This window comes from Rhipicephalus microplus, chromosome 6 (genome assembly GCF_043290135.1).
Source record: "Rhipicephalus microplus isolate Deutch F79 chromosome 6, USDA_Rmic, whole genome shotgun sequence".
NCBI lineage: Eukaryota > Metazoa > Arthropoda > Arachnida > Ixodida > Ixodidae > Rhipicephalus > Rhipicephalus microplus.
The window spans coordinates 125,625,414-125,643,865 of NC_134705.1; the positions used below are offsets into that span (position 1 = coordinate 125,625,414).

Here is an 18,452-nt window from a genome sequence, read left to right on the forward strand (position 1 = left end):
GAGGAAAGTCGAGATAGAAGAAACTTTATTGGCTTTTTATGCCTGGCAGAAGTTTCATGCCTTTATCTATAACATTGTTGTTTCGCTCTTATATCATAATAAAATATATTTTCAGTCTTCACTGTTTGTTTCTGTTGAGGCTTGTCATTGGCTTCTGAAAATACAACATCTGTAAATATGAGCACATATTTAACAACTGTACACTCTTGCATGTGGCATGGTTGTAACAATGACCTGTATTTTTCTAAGTTCCAGCAGTAACGAGGGATTCGGTACTCCACGGTCATGTACAGTGTATCAAGAACAGAGCACAAAAGACCAACAAATATAAATGGATTGCCAGTGACTGTTCTCGTGCTCAACGTTTACGACAGGAGAAAGAGCACATTGTAATGTCAGTATAGATAGTAAGATTCTGCGCAGCTGCAGCTTATCTTCTTAGCAGTGCATTATTCAGCAGTTCCTTTGCTTGCATTGCAAATTATTTAAATTTTGCATGGAAGATACCAAACTATGACACTAATTTAAAGGCTGCTGTAGTGTTAGTGGGCAAATATTTTTGAGCTTAAGTTTTTAACTTGCGTGTTAAGTGCCTGCGTGTCTCTGTATTACCTGTTATACCTCACAGCATCCATGGTCGGTAATGGTAACTGTGTTTGCATTCTTTGTAGTACAAGAAGTAAAGCCATGGATGCGGTAATCTTGTACTTAGTCGATGTAATCCTTCAGTGTGCACTCATTTGTATAGCACCAATGATTCCATGAGCGTATAAGCTCTGGGAAGTTAATCTATGTGTATTATTTTATTTGGAAGAAAGAGGATCATCACTACTCCTACTATATCTTAACAGTAGAGTTTGGTGCTTGTGTATTGTTATCCCACTGCTTGTCCGTCCTTCAACAGTCTACTTCTCTGTTTCTACTGTGTAATTGTAACTTTCTTTAATGTATACTTTGCTCGAATAGGTTTGCTTATAATGTAATTTGGTACTATTCAAGTGACTTATCATCTATGAAGCTCTACTCAGACTAGAAATAAAAGTATTTATTTTTATTTATATGTAGTATAGCATGCATTTACTTATCCTTTTCTAGGTGCCCGTACAATAGTTTAGCCCTACAAAGGTACAGGTATACTCTATTATTGAAGCTGGCATCTTAAAATAGTTTGTTAGTAGTAGTAACAACGTGTTTACAGCCATTATTACTATCCTCAGATGGTGGTCGAAATTTCCGGAGCCCTCCACAACGGCGTCTCTCATAATCATATGGTGGTTTTGGGATGTTAAACCCCGCATATCAATCAAACTATCTTCAGATGAACTGTGAAAACTCTATGGAAATGTATTTACATTTTTTGAACTGTGTGAAGGTAAATGTTGTTATGTTCTTTTATTGCGGTCCCTGTTTCATGCAAATGACACATAACTACTTTGCAGTGGCATAGAATTAGTTGTTATTTTACACAAATTGCTGAGCAACAATGCAGTTGAGGCCAGCAGCAAGACCTATATGCAGTGCACTGGAGCGTAACCTCATATAATAAGTGTGCAGTCTTTGGCCACCAGTGAACTGAGTTTTTTTTTTTTTAAGCAGACTACAGCTGTATGGGAAATGTCTTGATGTGCAAACTTGGAAGTCTTTTAGAGGAGTGTTTTCAGGGAATGAAATATAGTCTATAGCTGGCAATGTGAACACTGTTTGCACCAAGGAGCGTAGTAGCTTCGAAATTTATTATATGTATTGTCTAGAATTTCTTTGCGCTGTGCCGCTTTTCAGCCCAAGTGTCCTAACATGCTTTGTTAGTGTGTTGTGAATGAGCAAAGCTATGTAAATAAACAGAGTAATATTGCAGACATGTACGAAACATTGATGCACAGCCCATTTCCTTAGCATGACATTGTGAAGGGTTTTATTCTTGTGTTTATTATAAAAACTGCTTGTCATTGGGTAGCAGCAGAAACTATGCATCAAGCTTTTCCGAGATGGTTCGAGAAACACCGAGTTCAGACATAATAGTGCTGGTGTATTTCTCTTGTAATTTTCTTTCTGCATATTCAAATTCAGTGTATTAGAATTGTTGTTTTATAGCCATTCATCTTAACATTTACACCTCCATGTGTGTATGTATGTATGCATGTATGTATGTATCTTTTAAGTGAGAATTTGTTTATCTTTGATGAGTAAGTTTGGTAATGATTTAGCTGAATTTATTTCTAGTTCTTTTTATTCTGAGCCATTATACGTTTAAATTTGTTTTTACTGCATAAAAATAAATGTAACCTTACACAAAATGTGTGCATTCGAAAAAGTTGTTTCATTTGCCAACGTACAGTCATGAGCAAGAAACGGGATAAAATGAAACCAACCAGCGAAGATTACTTTAGAGCATAGCTACTCTCCATGACATATCTTGTACACATTGCGTTGGTCGAATATGTCGATTTCAACATATCAATTTTAATCGGAATAAGCAACCTATCACCCGTGGTTTTATATGTGTGTGATATTTATGCATATTTTAATCCATATATTTATGCATATATAATGCCGGTTGGCAATTACTATTAAGATCACAAACCTAGTCAAGGTGAATACATGAATTTTGGCCATGCACCTTTCATCTGTTCTGGAACTGTTGTTATTAAAAAAATAACCTTCGCTTTAAACATTTATTGTAGTAACCAAAAGCATGTCGCTATGACAAAAATCGAATTGCCATTGTTCTGTTCCGTTCTGGACAATAGCGGACCCTCTCAGCAGAACTCGATTACCTGCTGTAGTTCATTTTTAATCATTGATAGCGACATTACACTGAAGCACGCAGCATGACAGATGGCAGGAGAGAAGACGCAAACTAATCACTCTGTTTGTGTCTTCTCTAACTGTCCGTGCTCTTTGGCCTTGCTGCATGTAATGATGCCTAACAAATTAGCACGAATACGTGTCCCGACAAAAGCATTCCACTTGTGTAGATTTTCTTCAAAACACCGTGACGACTGATCGCTGGTCGAATATCCAAACACGTGAAAAGTAATATACTAGGTAAGATATTGGTATTTCAGCACTGGGCGCTTTTGCGATAATAGAGGATAGAGGGAAAAATTATGAATCCTGAGTTATGTAATTTATGAAGGAGCACGGTACAGCGCTTTTGGGTCAAAAGGGGAGTGAAAGATGAAAGCGCGAAAGCCACTTTCTCAAAAAATTAGTACCCGCTGCCACGCATAATCTCAGGCCGGGCAACCTTTTAAAAAAGTGCTCGGCGACACTGTGGATCGAACCCAGAACCTCCTAGATTGTAGCTGAGCGCTCTAACTGCTTGTCTATTGCAGCAGTGCTTGCATTCATTCTACTGCTGATATATCTTCATTGTTTAGAATGACGCCAAATGCAAAAAGGTGTGGTGAAACTTGGTCAAAAATAGAAGAAATAGTTGTAATGTGTTTGCCCAAGGTTACTAGAAGATATAAACTGCCACTTGTGTCTGTATAGCTGTGCACTATTTATTTTGTACATTACTGTCATTACGTTGGGATAGCCGGCTCTAACGTACGCCACCTTCTCATAGTTTGCCAAATATAAATAAAAAAAACTATTTATCAGCCAGTGACAATGCTAATCAACTATTATGAATTCACTGTCACTAGTGTCACTTTCACTAGATGTCGTGTGCTGATCCATCCGAGGTAGAAAACATCATTGCTTCTTCACTGCTTAGAAGAGTGAAACTTTGGGCTAGTTGGTATTGCATGATGAAGAACGTACAGCGCGAACACAAGACGGGAATACTACAGAAGGGACACAGACAAGCGCTGACTAGCAACTGAATTTTTATTAACACAGAAGCGGAAAATATATACGGAAAAAACAACAGAAACAAGAAAACTGAAAAAATTTTTACAGCATGACAAAGATTCTTCCATGTTATTGTTACATGCGCTCTTCTAGAAAAGATAATTCTTTGGCCGATAACCCGATGGAAGCCCTGCTGATGCATCGCGACCCTTCTTTTGCGATATGAGCGGCTTCAATGATTTCACGAGTACGCATATCCTGATGTCTGCCGATGATTGTTGTTTCTTCAAACAGGGGTGTGCAACCACAGGAACTGCAATGAATGGCCAAAAAACCTTCTTTGGCGTTGCGCACATTATTTTTGTGCTCTCGGAGGCGGTCATTTAGACACCTTCCAGTTTGGCCTATATAGCAACACCCGCATGAAAGTGGAATGCGATAAATGACATTATGTGAACAATCTAGAAATTTCTTACGATGCTTGGTAGTGCACTGGCGTTTCCTTTTTTTGACAGGACAGGTGACACGTGAAAGATATGACAATTTGTGAGGTGCTGAAAAAACCACTCGAACGCCGCACTGTTGCCCTATTTTCCTGAGACGATGTGAAATATTATGCATGTATGGTATGACCGAAATCTTCTTGCCTCGACCGGTTTCCATGCTTGCCTGCTGAACATTTTCCTGGCAGCTTTTCTTCTTTTTTCTGTAAATTACTTCCGCTACCGAAGTGAGCAGCTTATGTGGATAACCTGCTGCTTCGAGCCGACGAATCTGCGCCAATCTACAACTTTACCACAACGAAAGGCTACCAGCTGGCAGGAGAAAAAGGTGGCGAGAATATAACAATCTTATAGACTCCACTGTCGAACATATGTGGCAATGTGCTCTGAGGCAACTACGGATTGTGCAGCCAACTAGACCGCGTCAGGAAGGCGTCGTCCACGTCGCTGATGACGTCCAGCTTTCAGAACAAGTGCGCCGCACCCTGGGGCTGGGCCCAAAGTTTGCAGTGGAACAGAGAAAGACTCCCGCGGAGCTGCTATCTGTGGTTCGACAGGTCTCAAGCCTCGCACCGACGAATGAGTGCGACAGGTGCGTTTCCGAGGGCGTTGACGTTCTGATGCATGGTAAGCCCACAAGCCACAACTTGCCTCTAAAGAAAGTCTCCACGTTCTTGCTCCGGAATGAACTGTGTGTCGTACCAGCAGATAAAGAGGGAGGTTTTGCTGTACTACCAAATGATGTGTACCTTCAAAAAGCGCATGACGCTGTTCTCTCTGTGTTTAAACGGTGCCCTGATGTATCCCTAGCAAAAGTTAAGGAAAAAGCCATCTTACTTTGCTCGCAACTAGATCTAAAAAAGCTGGCACTAACGATAGGTAAATGTCAGAATTTAGCCCTAGATATGTTTTTTTCATGCAAAACCCACAAAGAAGACTCACCTTTTCGCGTAATAATTTCAGAAAAAGGAACGTGGCAGAAAGCACTAGCGAGTTTCATTCAACAAAATTTGAAGCTGCTCAAAATTGATGATCCTTTCCTCATCCGTAATTCGCAAGAGGTCATAAGCTTCATCAACCAAAACCCGAACGAACAGCTCACCGCCTTTTCAATCGATGTGAAAGACTTGTATTATTCTCTGCCATCCAAAGAACTAATTTCATGTATCGAAGAATGCATCGATGAATTTGGATCCGTAGCATTCCAGAACACGACTTGTATTAGTGGCGGTGCTTTCCTTGACCTTGTCTCGTTTTACCTTAAATCTACCTATGTTGAATGGAACAATGAAATTTTTCTTCAAAAGAATGGTGTGTCTATAGGCTCATGCATTGCCCCACTGTTGAGTGACCTCTATCTAGCAAAGTTAGACAGAGCTCTTAACGCACGGCTCAATGGTAGCAGTGTTCTGAAAACCTTCCGTTTTGTAGATGATTATCTTGTGATTCTCAAGCGCAATGCAGATAACTTTCAAGTTGCAACAAGTCACCTCATATCATTATTTAAAGAGTGCCTGTCGCCTCTGTGTATCACACATGAAATGCCAGAAGACAACAGCATTCGTTTTTTAGATCTCAGACTAACATTTGCCAATCAACATTCATGTTGGATGTACGAACCACGAGCAAAAAAACCGTTGTTGCCGTACACATCGTCACACACTAAGTTAGTCAAGCGAAGCATTGTTCAAACATGTCTTTCCAACGCATTAGATAAATCATGTCACCACGTTGTCACTAGAAGTTTCTTGGCGCAGATTCGTCGGCTCGAAGCAGCAGGTTATCCACATAAGCTGCTCACTTCGGTAGCGGAAGTAATTTACAGAAAAAAGAAGAAAAGCTGCCAGGAAAATGTTCAGCAGGCAAGCATGGAAACCGGTCGAGGCAAGAAGATTTCGGTCATACCATACATGCATAATATTTCACATCGTCTCAGGAAAATAGGGCAACAGTGCGGCGTTCGAGTGGTTTTTTCAGCACCTCACAAATTGTCATATCTTTCACGTGTCACCTGTCCTGTCAAAAAAAGGAAACGCCAGTGCACTACCAAGCATCGTAAGAAATTTCTAGATTGTTCACATAATGTCATTTATCGCATTCCACTTTCATGCGGGTGTTGCTATATAGGCCAAACTGGAAGGTGTCTAAATGACCGCCTCCGAGAGCACAAAAATAATGTGCGCAACGCCAAAGAAGGTTTTTTGGCCATTCATTGCAGTTCCTGTGGTTGCACACCCCTGTTTGAAGAAACAACAATCATCGGCAGACATCAGGATATGCGTACTCGTGAAATCATTGAAGCCGCTCATATCGCAAAAGAAGGGTCGCGATGCATCAGCATGGCTTCCATCGGGTTATCGGCCAAAGAATTATCTTTTCTAGAAGAGCGCATGTAACAATAACATGGAAGAATCTTTGTCATGCTGTAAAAATTTTTTCAGTTTTCTTGTTTCTGTTGTTTTTTCCGTATATATTTTCCGCTTCTGTGTTAATAAAAAATTCAGTTGCTAGTCAGCGCTTGTCTGTGTCCCTTCTGTAGTATTCCCGTCTTGTGTTCGCGCTGTACGTTCTTCATCATTCTTCTTCACTGCGTGACACAACCAAACAGGTTAACCTACCGATGCAGAAATCAGCAGTTGACTCCCTATACGAGGCCCTTCGTGCAATCCGTCGCCGTGCCGAACGCCGATACAGACGAACGAAGTCACCTTCAGACCTTTCCGCCTGTCGTCGAGCTCAACGACATGTTCTTCGGCATCTTGACAAGATTGACAGGCAACGTTGGAGAAATTTCTGTGGATCTCTGGACCCCAGGCAACCTCTATCTAAGATCTGGCGGGTGGTACGAAGTTTGCAGACAACTCCCCAACAACATCAACCATTTCAAGCTGTTGCTCTACATCAGGGACGGACAGAAGTTGAGATAGCCAGTGACTACTGTAGCCTCATCGTTGACACCACTGATGATCTTGCCATTAATGAGCTTCTTACTACCATTGCGCCTCCATCGTCTGACGAGCGCCTTGATGTACGTTTTACAATACATGAGCTTGACGCTGCGATTTCTGCCTCCCGCCGATCATCGGCACCAGGACCTGACGGAATCACGTATGCTGCACTCAACTATCTTGATACAGAAGCACGACGTATCCTGTTATCTCATTATAACACCTCATGGGGGTCAGGAGAAGTCCCAGCTAACTGGAAATGCAGTCGCATTATTGCATTGCTCAAGCCGGGGAAGTGTCCTTATGCACTTTCCTCCTACAGACCAATCGCGTTAGCCAGCTGCGTCGGAAAAGTGATGGAAAGAATGGTACTGGCACGATTAGAGTGGCTTCTAGAGAGCAACAACTCCTTTTCTGCATTTATGAACGGCTTCAGAAGAGGCCGATCTGCCATTGATGGTGTGGTCGACTTGATCACCAGCGTTGAAGAGAAAAGAAGTCGACGCAGACTAGTGGCGGCGGTCCTCTTAGACATTAAGGGTGCCTACGATAATGTGCTGCATTATGCGATCCTTGACGCACTGGAAGATTTTGACATCGGTGGACGACTGTACGCTTGGATTTGTAGCTACCTTAGGGACCGCACCATTTACATGACGACAAGTAACGGAGACACCGATCGATATAAGGGTCATCGTGGTGTTCCCCAAGGAGGAGTTCTCAGCCCGATCCTATTCAATGTCACAATGATCGGCCTAGCAGCAGAACTTCCCAGCACGGTGAAGATCACTGCATACGCTGATGACATATGCATATGGGCATCCGGAACTACTCGTCCACAATTGCGAGCTCGACTACAGCGTGCAGTGACGATCACATACAAATATCTACGACGTCAGGGGCTCACTCTTTCAATCGACAAATGCGCAGTGCTTGCGTTCACGTGCAAGCATAGGTCGCAATACCCGATATTTATTAATGGGACAGCGATACCTGCTGTAACGCACCACAAGTTCCTTGGGGTTGTCGTACACAAAGATCTATCGTGGACGAGGCATGTCGCCGTACTTAAATCTAAATTGAAGAGCTTTGTTCTCATTCTTCGCCACGTAGCAGGAGCAAGATGGGGCCCATCAGAATCATCGCTACTTCAAATATACAATGCTTTATTTGTTGGATACATTCGATACAGCATGCCGGTGCTTTCTAATATGAGACCTAGTTGTGTGAAGACACTCGAGAGTGTTCAAGCTCAATGCTTACGAAGATGCTTGGGTCTACCACGCTGCACTTCAACAAATGGGACAATCGCAGAGGCTCGGGCTTGTCCCATCAGTGTATACATGCTCTGCGAGCCACTTAGAGTTCACCTACGATTACTGAGCAGACACAGACAGCACCCACTGTCAGTACTACCCGCCACTCACACAGATTGCAGTTTCTCAAAAGTAATATTGCGGCATGAAAATATTATACCATCAAGGTTTTCTCCGCCAAATGCCCCTGCAGTGCCACCATGGGTTCTGCCTAAACCACCTATCTCTTTTACGATACCTGGAATTACGAAGAAGTCGCTCATTTCTTCTGTTGGCCTCATACAACTGACCCTATATCACATTTATACAACGTACAGTGATTCTCTGCACGTGTACACCGACGGATCCACCACGCTAAACACCTCCGCCGCAGCCCTTTGTCATCCCAGACATGGATATCGCTCGACGATTCAAAGTGGACCATAAAACCACATCAACTGCCGCAGAGCTTGTCGCTATCCGAGAGGCAATAAGGTTTTTTTTCCGGAAAGCGACCTCGAGCCTGGACGATTTTCTGTGATGCCAAACCTGCTTTGCAAACCATTAATTGCATCATGAAGCAAGGTCCATATTACAGCTTGGCAATAGAAATCACAGAACTTATTCAGGTTGCTTCAACAAATGGCCATCTTATAACTTTAAAGTGGATTCCCGCTCATTGCGGCGTGATGGGAAACGAAGAGGCAGGCGCTCAAGCTAAAAATGCCTTAAGCAGTGCCCCTGAAGTACGCATTGCGTTTTCACGAGCTGACACGAACGCCCTGCTTCGCTGCGTGATGCGCAGCTACACACTTCAGCACTGGACCAAACCGGAACGGCGACACCAGCGACTTCACAAATGGGACCCGGAAATGAGGTTCCGCATGCCTCCTAAATTGAAACGGCAACTCACAAGTATGATCCACCGCATTCGTCTTGGTGTAGCGTACACTAGACGTTACGCACACATCATCGGTCGCAGTGACACCGGTCCTAATTGTGAACACTGTGATGTGCCAGAAACACTTGAGCACATATTTTGTGTCTGCCCAGCATACGCACGTGAACGACAAACACTGATTTCTTCTACTGAACAATATCGCAGTAGGTCATTAACTGATGAGACCATGTTGGGCCCTTGGCCAGACGCCAACAGTGCAACTGCGGTCACAAGAGCAGTTATTACCTTTTTAGAAACAACTGGACTATGTGCGCGGCACTAAAATGTGTCTCAGCTAGAAAGAACACTACATACTCACCTCTCTATCTCACCATCGTCATCCAATAATCTTTCTTTTCCCCTTTCCCTTCCCCCAGTGTAGAGTAGCAGGCTAGAGCAAACTATCGCTCAGGCCGAACTCTCTGCCTTTCTGTAAATAAACATACTTCCTTCCTTCACTAGACGAATACTCTGTTTTTATTATCGTTATTTAAAGAAGATTTGGGTCATCCACTCAAAACTCACCTAATTAGCATTGATTTTCGCACATCTAAAGACAGTCGCACTTCATCTCACTTTCAGTGTGGCTGTCGCTCCCATAAAATGCGTACTCCACTTTTTTATGCTCTCCGAAAATCCGATGGTCATTGCGGAAACTTTCTCTGACGTCTGCTGGGCCAGAAAATTGTCTTTATTATCTATCGATTTCAAGCTTTCGTGGAGACGAAACGAGAGTCTCTCTTTCTTTCTCTCTTTTTTTCGTCCTTTTTGCACGTGTTATAACGTTTTTCGACTTTAAGACTCGTATACACGTCCCTTACTTTGTTTGCTCACTCAAACAACGCTGGAAGAAATATTTGCACCATGTTTTGTGAAAAGCATTAGCACTGAAACACCTCCCGACGAGTCTCCCTCGTTTTACGTAGACACATATCTAAACGTAAACGCATGCACGTTCTTGCATTCCGGCTTTATAATAATGCTGCGGTGCATGCAACCAACGAAATTCCGCTCACAATTTTATTTGATTACTGCTGTTCTCTATTTCTGCACAATTCGTCCGCAGGCACAAAAGTCACTCCTGTGTCTTGTAATAAGAATATTGTAAGAAAGGCAACCTTTTACGTTTAGGTACGAAACACCTTACGTTCACCACTATACCGTGCTCGATTACACTGGATTAGTTGAGTAGCAGGGCAGCTTCATTAAATGTAAGGTGACTGGTCGCATTAAACAAAGGAAGACATTTGAGGCACATTTTCAAGCATTGCATGCATCTATTTATGCGTGGTATTATTGATGTGGTGCACCTGGTGTGTTGTTTACTGATACTTGGCGAGATAGTGCATGGATTGCTCGAAGGCTTAAGGCCATTGAGCAATTTATTTTTTAGCTACGGCCGTTGATGAAAAGTGAGTGCATGGCTTTGCACAGAACACCAAAACGTCTATTACAACGTACGCGGCATCCCGTAAGCGCTGCAGCTGACGCTCGCGGAACTGAAACTTAGATGCAGCAAATCATTGGCTATCATCGTATACTCTCGATGCTAGACGCTTTGCGTGCTACCTTGATACTATCGGCACACACTTCTTTCTTTCCTTGTCGGTTCATCGGCTATCGTGTGTCTTCCTCGCCCTCTTAAGTGCCGAATAAGTTAAATTCGTACCCGTGCTATAGTAATTCCTCCAGTTAGGAGAATTCTTGGCTAAGAAAATGCGTAGCCAACAGAAAGCTTTGTGAATTCGGCCCCTGCACCGTAGCCTATGAGATTAGCTTCGACCGAGTGCCTTACAGCCACGTGACTAGAACTAAACACCGTGACCACGTGTATATTCGTCATGATTGGTCTGTACGTTCCAGCGTGTTGCTCGGCAGGTGCGCGCCGTTTTCGTTCCCTTTTTCATGGTGAGCTTGTTGCCTGAGCACGTGTGCGAGGTTGGTTAGCTAATTAACTTAGATAAATAAGTCAACAAACGCAAAGACCATGCTAATAAAGCCATACCTTACTAAGACCATGCTTGTGAAGCCGTTTAAAGCTGATACAGAGCTAACTATTCTATGGTAACTGACGCGACGCTAATTAGGAGTACGCTAATCAAGACCAAGCTTATTATGACCTATTTCAGGTCGTGCTCAATAATAGTACACTAACTAACTCTACGCTGATTATCAGATTGGTAATTTAACTTGCGTAAATTATTGCCATGTCCAGTAAAATGTTTTTAGTTGAGGCTAACTCATCGATATGTTATTCAAGCACTAGGTAATTATGCCACTATAATTCAGAGTGAGCAGACTTAGCTACTTTGATGGCACTAGACTTCCATCATTAGTTGAAGTTCATATAATTATTTAATATGCAAATAAGCTGCTGCTCAGCGTTCGACATTATGAAGTGCTTGAAGTCTGAACTCAGGCCGTCTGAGAATCAACGAGCTTGTGTTCGAGATGCCTGCAGTGAAAATCTACTATACAGGCACTGAGATTGCTTCGGATGAGGACTGGTACTCTTGCTCTGAGGTCAGTGTGCAGCGCAATTCATCTGTCAGTCCAATCGCACAGACTGTGCACCTACGCGAAGGGACCTATATGTTATATCATCACTCGGCTGCGATGTATCACATGCAATTTCGCCGCGTTCACGTCGTTCTACTTACAACCATGAAGCAAGCACCCTTGGTGGAATTCGCGGTGGAAAATGTTACAGTTTACTTGCATGTAAAGGAATCGTTCGTAAAGATTGGTTATTACTCTAGAAAAGTCTTCAGACTTGTACGGAATGTAGTAGAAACCTTATGATTAGTCTGTAATAATCCAAAAACAAAACTAGCTTCACATGAAGGCTGCGCGTGCACCATAAAAGACGACAAAAAAGAAGGAAGCATTGCGTCACTCTAGAAGCCCACCGTGTCGGCACAACACGCGATCAAAACGTCAGAGCATGCGGTAAGTTTTAGTAGTCTAGAAGGCGTTACGTTTTTGCAAATCTTGTGTGAGCCAGACAGTCTCTGTTGAACATGCGTGTTTTGATTGAAAGCTACCGGGCGCCATACCCCGAAGTCTCGGCAAGTCTCGTTGCTTTCGCGATCTCACCACAAAACGTCATCTGTTGGCCAACACGGCTGGCTTCAAATCACTTTGGCTTGTCATTGCTTACTGTGCGATGTAATGCTCCATCCTTTCTTTTTCTTTCCACCATGATGTGTGCCCTTGTTGCCTGTGAAAATGAAAATTTTCATGCTTGAGGCAGAACCACAGTTACCAGCTTCGCTTACAAAACGTGTTTTTGGGCTTCTTTATTCGAAATGTCGCTTGTAGAAGTTTCGAGTCACCGCATTTTTTCGAGACTGTTTTCATTTTTTAAAGAAATATAGTAGTTTTAGTGATAATCACATTCACAAATGGTGTGTTAGCCGTTCAGTTATAGTATGTTTGTCGATAAGTTCTGGTAGCTTAGTGTTAAAGTCCACATACTTGGGTGAATTAACAATGGAACGTTATCATGAATGGGATAACGTGCATTGAACCAATTCGATAAGGTCCCAGAGACAATGCTAGTAGTATATTGCTGCTTTCGTTCATGCTTGTGCATGTTTTAGCGGCGAAGCTTTTAATTGTGAATACACTTTATAAGCGACCCCAAACCATCCACCGCCGTCGGCGGCGTCCGCAGTCTTCTCTCTATCTTTAAAAGAAAGAGGACTTGGCGGGCCGCAGCGCGACGCTGATATCGGTGTCAGTAACGCGCCTTATATCTTTAACGCCGCTGCGCGCGTCCCCCTCCCCCTTCGCTCGCTTCTCCGCTCTCCTCGCTCGCTGCAGCTGCGCGCGCACCCCTCTCTCTCGTGCGCCCGCCTTCTCTCTCAGTCTCCCGTCGAGAGCTGGTCGTGCGATGGATGTCCCGGAGGCAACGCTACCATAAACAACGAATGCAGTACAACCGAATGCCAGCACTGCACCCGTCGTTGGAGTTGACGGTACCGCGGTGGTTTCGCCGACGTTGGAAGACAAGGCGGCGCTGCGAAGGGCTCGTGAGACCGAACGTAAGCGGGCGAAGCGTGCAGCGGATGCCGAACTGCGCGCTCGCGAGGCCGAGGACAAGCGGGCGAAGCGTGCAGAGGATGCCGAACTTCGCGCTCGCGAGGCCGAGGACAAGCGGGCGAAGCGTGCAGCGGATGGTGAACTGCGCGCTCGCGAGGCCGAGATGAGGCGTCAGCATCGAGCCGCGAACGCGGCCCTAGAAGCGGAACGACAACGCAAGCGTCAGGCGGAGAAGGGCGATGAAGGCCGGCGTCAAGACGCCACTCGCAATCGTCAACGGCGAGTGAACGTTCCCGAACGCGTCCCTCGGTTCCGATTGTGGTGGTTGGTGACTTTAATGTGGACGTTAGAAAGTACAATGGCTGGTTGGTTGACCACATGCTGAACAATTACTCGATGACGTGTCTGTCTCTCGAGTTTCCGACCACGATCAACGGTGGCTTCATAGACTTGGCGTTCAGTAGGAACTGTACGGTCCGCTCCGTCTTGCCGGATCCGCTCACCGTACATTTCTCGGATCACAAAGCGCTGGTACTAACCGTGAGCTACAACAATAACACGAATAGGTGCTAATCTGTAGTGTAGTTTGTGTGTGTGTGTCTGTGTGCGACGCGCTCGCGATGTGTGCATTTAATGCATCGTACGAAAATCGTGAAGTGTAAACAAATAATACTTCGTATATAATGTATCTGTGTACAAATGCTTCATGACAAACAACACTTAAATTCATTAATTACACTTTAATCATCATAATCAGTAATAAAACTCTCAAGCATTTCCCCGAGGGTGAACATGGTTAAGTGCGAATGCACGGGGTGATGCTATGAGGGGGAGTAAAGTTAAAATTCGTTGGCATTCGCCAGTGAGTTAACGTAAACTCCCCCGTGTGATCAAATTGCGATTCCCAGGAACCATTACACCATAAAGGCGCCATAGTGTGATTAATAAATATAATAGTGCGAATTATTAAATACCCCTCATAGCAACACCCCGTGCATTCGCACTTAACCATGCTCACCCTCGGAGGAATGCTTGGGAGTTTTTAAGGCACGGATCGTGCTTCTCTTCTATGTAGTAGCCACCTCTTGGTTTGGTACTTGAGATGTGCGCTTGGTATACTTGTATATGATGAATATATAATAAGAAGATACCAGATGGCAGTACCTGGAGTGTTCAATAGATGAACGAATGAATAGACAGACGGACGAATAGACGGATCGACGAACGGACAGACAGACAGATGGACGGATGGACGGATAGATGGGCAGACAGACAGACATACAGACGCGACCAGCGGATTATTCGCAGTTTACCGATGAAACTCTTCGAAGCTTTGTTCTATTTATAATCATTCATTCCGTGAATGAGCTGAGATTTTTTTTTTTGCTTTGCAGAATATTTAGTGATTTTCAAGCTCCTCTTCTTAGTATAACGTAAATTTTCAGCTATAAGTAAAAATGTCTGCGAGAACAGAAGCGTCATTTATTTTCCACTTCTTTTGGGCTTCCTCGAGAAGGTTGTGCTGCATTTTGTGTTTCTTTTCTGTGCAATATTGGCTTGCTAGCTCGGTAGCATTTGAAAACTCCTGGTTGAACGAACGGAAAAACTTGTCCGAAAGAGGACCGCAAGCAGGCCCACGGGAGACGCGATGTTCAGTTGCAAGAGAGAGAGCGCGACACTCACGCTGGCGTTGCTGCACTGTTTGCTGAGCGGCCGCGTCGGGGCGTTTGCACGCAGTGTTTCTCAGAAAACCGCCCCGAATTCCGCACATGCGTTTGTGGCACCATGCCGTCACTTCTGTACACAATGCTGATTTCTGACTCACTGCATCGTCTTCTTATCATGACCGCGTGGGCCGAGCTCGAAAACACCCGGCGCCTGAGCAGCTCGGGCTATCTCAGTAGTGATAACGCAAAAAAAAATTATAAAAATGAGAAATTAAAATGAGCCAAAAAGTCGTCGTTTTGGTCTTAAAGTTAGGTGCTTCAGTTATGCTGAACCTCATTGAAAAAAAAAAGAATTGATTCCGTAGTTGTTGTTTCGAACTGCTGTCAAAGATAAAGAGGAAGACAGCGAAGATAAATACGACCCTCTCTGACATCCGCGTGGGCTTGGTTCAGTATTGTGTGTCTGGCCTTAGCTGTCTGTATATACCTTGTTAATATATTGGGCTACGCCTTTTATTGCCGTAATATTTTGGTGGAGGTGCGCGTTCCCCTAGCTTTCACCTTCACGACGATCCTCCGCAGAAGACGCTCTTTGGCTGCCTCTGCTTTCGAAGTTATGTGTTGTGTTTGTTGATTGAATTCGGTTATGAATACAAGTCAGGTGAATGCATAACTTTTGATATTTTGTGTGCTAGCCTTTTAGCACACGATTTACAGTGTACTGGGACAATGATGTTTTCAGAAAAAATCCCAGAATAAACACGGAGTGAATGATGATGAGTGGGGCGAAGCTAAGCCTCGAAGGGTTTGATTGGCAAACCTTGAATCGTCAGCTGGCCGTGTCTGTCGGTGTGTATGTCTGTCTGTCCATCCATCCATCGCAATCTACGCCCGTTTACCCATCTGTCTGTCGACCTTTCTGTCTGTCCGGCCGTCCATCTGTCCGCATGTCTCTCCGCCTGTCCATCTGTCCTTCCATCTAGTGAACACTCCAAGTGTCACCATCTTACACCTTTTTATGATATATTCATTTTATACAAGTACCACCATCTAGCGGACATTCCACGGACTAAAACGAGAAGTGGCCGCTACATACAGAACATGAATGACCCACGCCTTAAAGAGGTGGTGCCACCAAATTTCGGGGCTATCTCAAGCCTGGTGTGGGTTTCCTCTGCATGCAAGGACTCTATGCACGAAGGGTCGGACAAAACGAACGCATATAGTGTATTTTTATTCACTTTCATAGTGCAGCAGAATGTCCACACTCACAATCTAGAGCCAACACTTCCGCAGCAACACTGACATTTCAGAAAAGGAGAAGCAACGGCAGTTGTCGTGACGTCACACCAGATCTGTAGTGACGAGTATGTTGGCATCCCTTGCAGAAAAACTGTGCGTCCGTCGGGTGCTTTCGAAGATATACTCGACGCGTCCTTGTCCGTCAGAGAAGGCGCGCGCGTCTAACGGTGGGGCTGCGCCAAGCTACTTCAGCGTATCGGAGCCTATAAAGGGCCGGTGCATCTAGCGTCAGGCGACTTACTCGTTCACGTGTGTATACGTTGCAAATATAAACACTTTGTTTTCTTGTGGCTGCCTTTTGCCTTGTCGCTGCCTGGATGCTACTGCAGCTGACCGTGGCGACTGTCAGCGCGTCTGTTTTGCTGGCGCTTGTGTGGCACGTGCGTATGAGAGCTGACGAAACTCAGAACAATGTGCGTCAGTGCTTTGTGTGGTCACCTGGCCAAGCCACCTATGCATCGACGTCATGGCCTAACTCGGCGCCGCGAAACCGAAACCGAAAATGGCCCACAAAATGTAGGGAATAAACTAATTAAAGAAAATACACGAATCTTTGTGCATGTAATCTGCTTCCTGGGGCTGAAGGAAACGCTTACATCAAAGGAACGCATTCCCCAAATTTTTGGTGTCATCACCCCTTTAAGGTGGTGGTCCCACACCAGCTGCAACCACTGCCCCTTTTACGCATTGTTTGCAGATGTACTGAGCTCGCTTCGCTTCACAAAGAAAATTTAATTGGGTTACTTCAGAAATCATACTATCAGCTCTTTTCAATGAAAGGCGATTTTAATGCCTGGTCAAAAGCGTTACCTAGCAGAATTGAAAATAGTGCGAGCAACAAAAGCCGTTTTGGTGTACAAGCCTACGAGTATTGCGAAACTATTCAACGTAACAAAGCGGAATTTACGATGCCTTTAGAGAAAGTGCCATTCAAGGTTTCTATGAAGAGATATTGGACATAAGCTAAACAGTATATTTATTTACGACCCGATGGAAATGGGCAAATTAATAAAGGCTTGCGTAGGAATATCTTTTTTTCTTTACATAGCATAACCATAATATTCAGTGGCTACGTAGACAACATTAGACTTCCTTATTATGTGAAGTCGCTTAGTGCTCTGACAAAGACTTGATGAATTATTATTGTGTTGATGGGGCAGTTTATGGCTATATATACTTGGTCACGCATTACCGATGAAGCGACAAAGCTATACAAGCTGATACTTTCAACTTCTTCAAAATAAAGCAGCAAGCCCCTTTCTGTGATTTTATGAAGTGATAATTATTGTATCTTTATTAGGTAATTTACAAGACAGCATTAAATATAGCTAATTTTTATACTGGCCAGTTTCGTAGAAACTGGCCAGTATAAAACATGTTGTCACGTTCTTGTTGTCATGTTCTTACATGATACGCGTTTCATGATTACCATGTTTGCACCAGTCATATTCCTTCGTCATCCACTGACGGCACGTAACACCAAATTTGGTATATGCCGAGCTAGCCAAACGACCTCGAGTGCATCAGGAAGGGTCCACTATACTCCAACGTAACGTTGACGCACGCGCACGCTGGACAAAGCGACGCTACGTTAGTAAAACGCGAGCACTTTATAGACTGACGCCAAGATTGAACGGCGAAGACTCATTCACTGGAGTTCGTGCCGACTGGTTGTGCCCTCGCGATCTCCGACGTCAGCGTAGCTCTGGTCGACTGGGCTGGCCCTATGCTATCTCCTGACGCCGATCATCGACGACAGCGTAGCTCTGGCCTACTGGACTCGCCCTACGCCATCTCCTAACGCCGACAAGAGCTCTCGCCAGTGGTACACCGTCCTTGGATGATGGTGGTGGTGAAAACATATTTATTTATTTATTTACATGAAATTTTCTGCGGAGAAGCTCCGAGTAGTCGGACATGCTTGGCTTGCGGTGGGGGGGGCCCTTAGTCCAGGG

General features: G+C 44.2%; 2 protein-coding genes across 7 annotated transcripts in view; one reads left to right on the forward strand and one right to left on the reverse strand.

The window, feature by feature from the left end:
• Positions 1-18,452, forward strand: part of LOC142765481 (uncharacterized) — an 887,742-nt gene that overhangs the window by 9,631 nt on the left and 859,659 nt on the right. The window contains exon 4 of one of the 6 annotated variants that reach the window (XM_075866525.1): positions 250-2,710. The exons of the other annotated variants lie outside the window; for them this stretch is intronic. Coding sequence (XP_075722640.1) covers positions 250-404 — 155 coding nt within the window. The 3' untranslated portion in view covers positions 405-2,710. Of the gene's footprint in view, positions 1-249; positions 2,711-18,452 lie in introns of those variants that run through there. 6 annotated transcript variants of the gene reach the window in all.
• Positions 1-18,452, reverse strand: part of LOC142765477 (uncharacterized) — a 124,171-nt gene that overhangs the window by 8,114 nt on the left and 97,605 nt on the right. Inside the window, exon 5 of the mRNA XM_075866515.1 lies at positions 12,645-12,704. Coding sequence (XP_075722630.1) covers positions 12,645-12,704 — 60 coding nt within the window. The remainder of the gene's footprint in view (positions 1-12,644; positions 12,705-18,452) is intronic.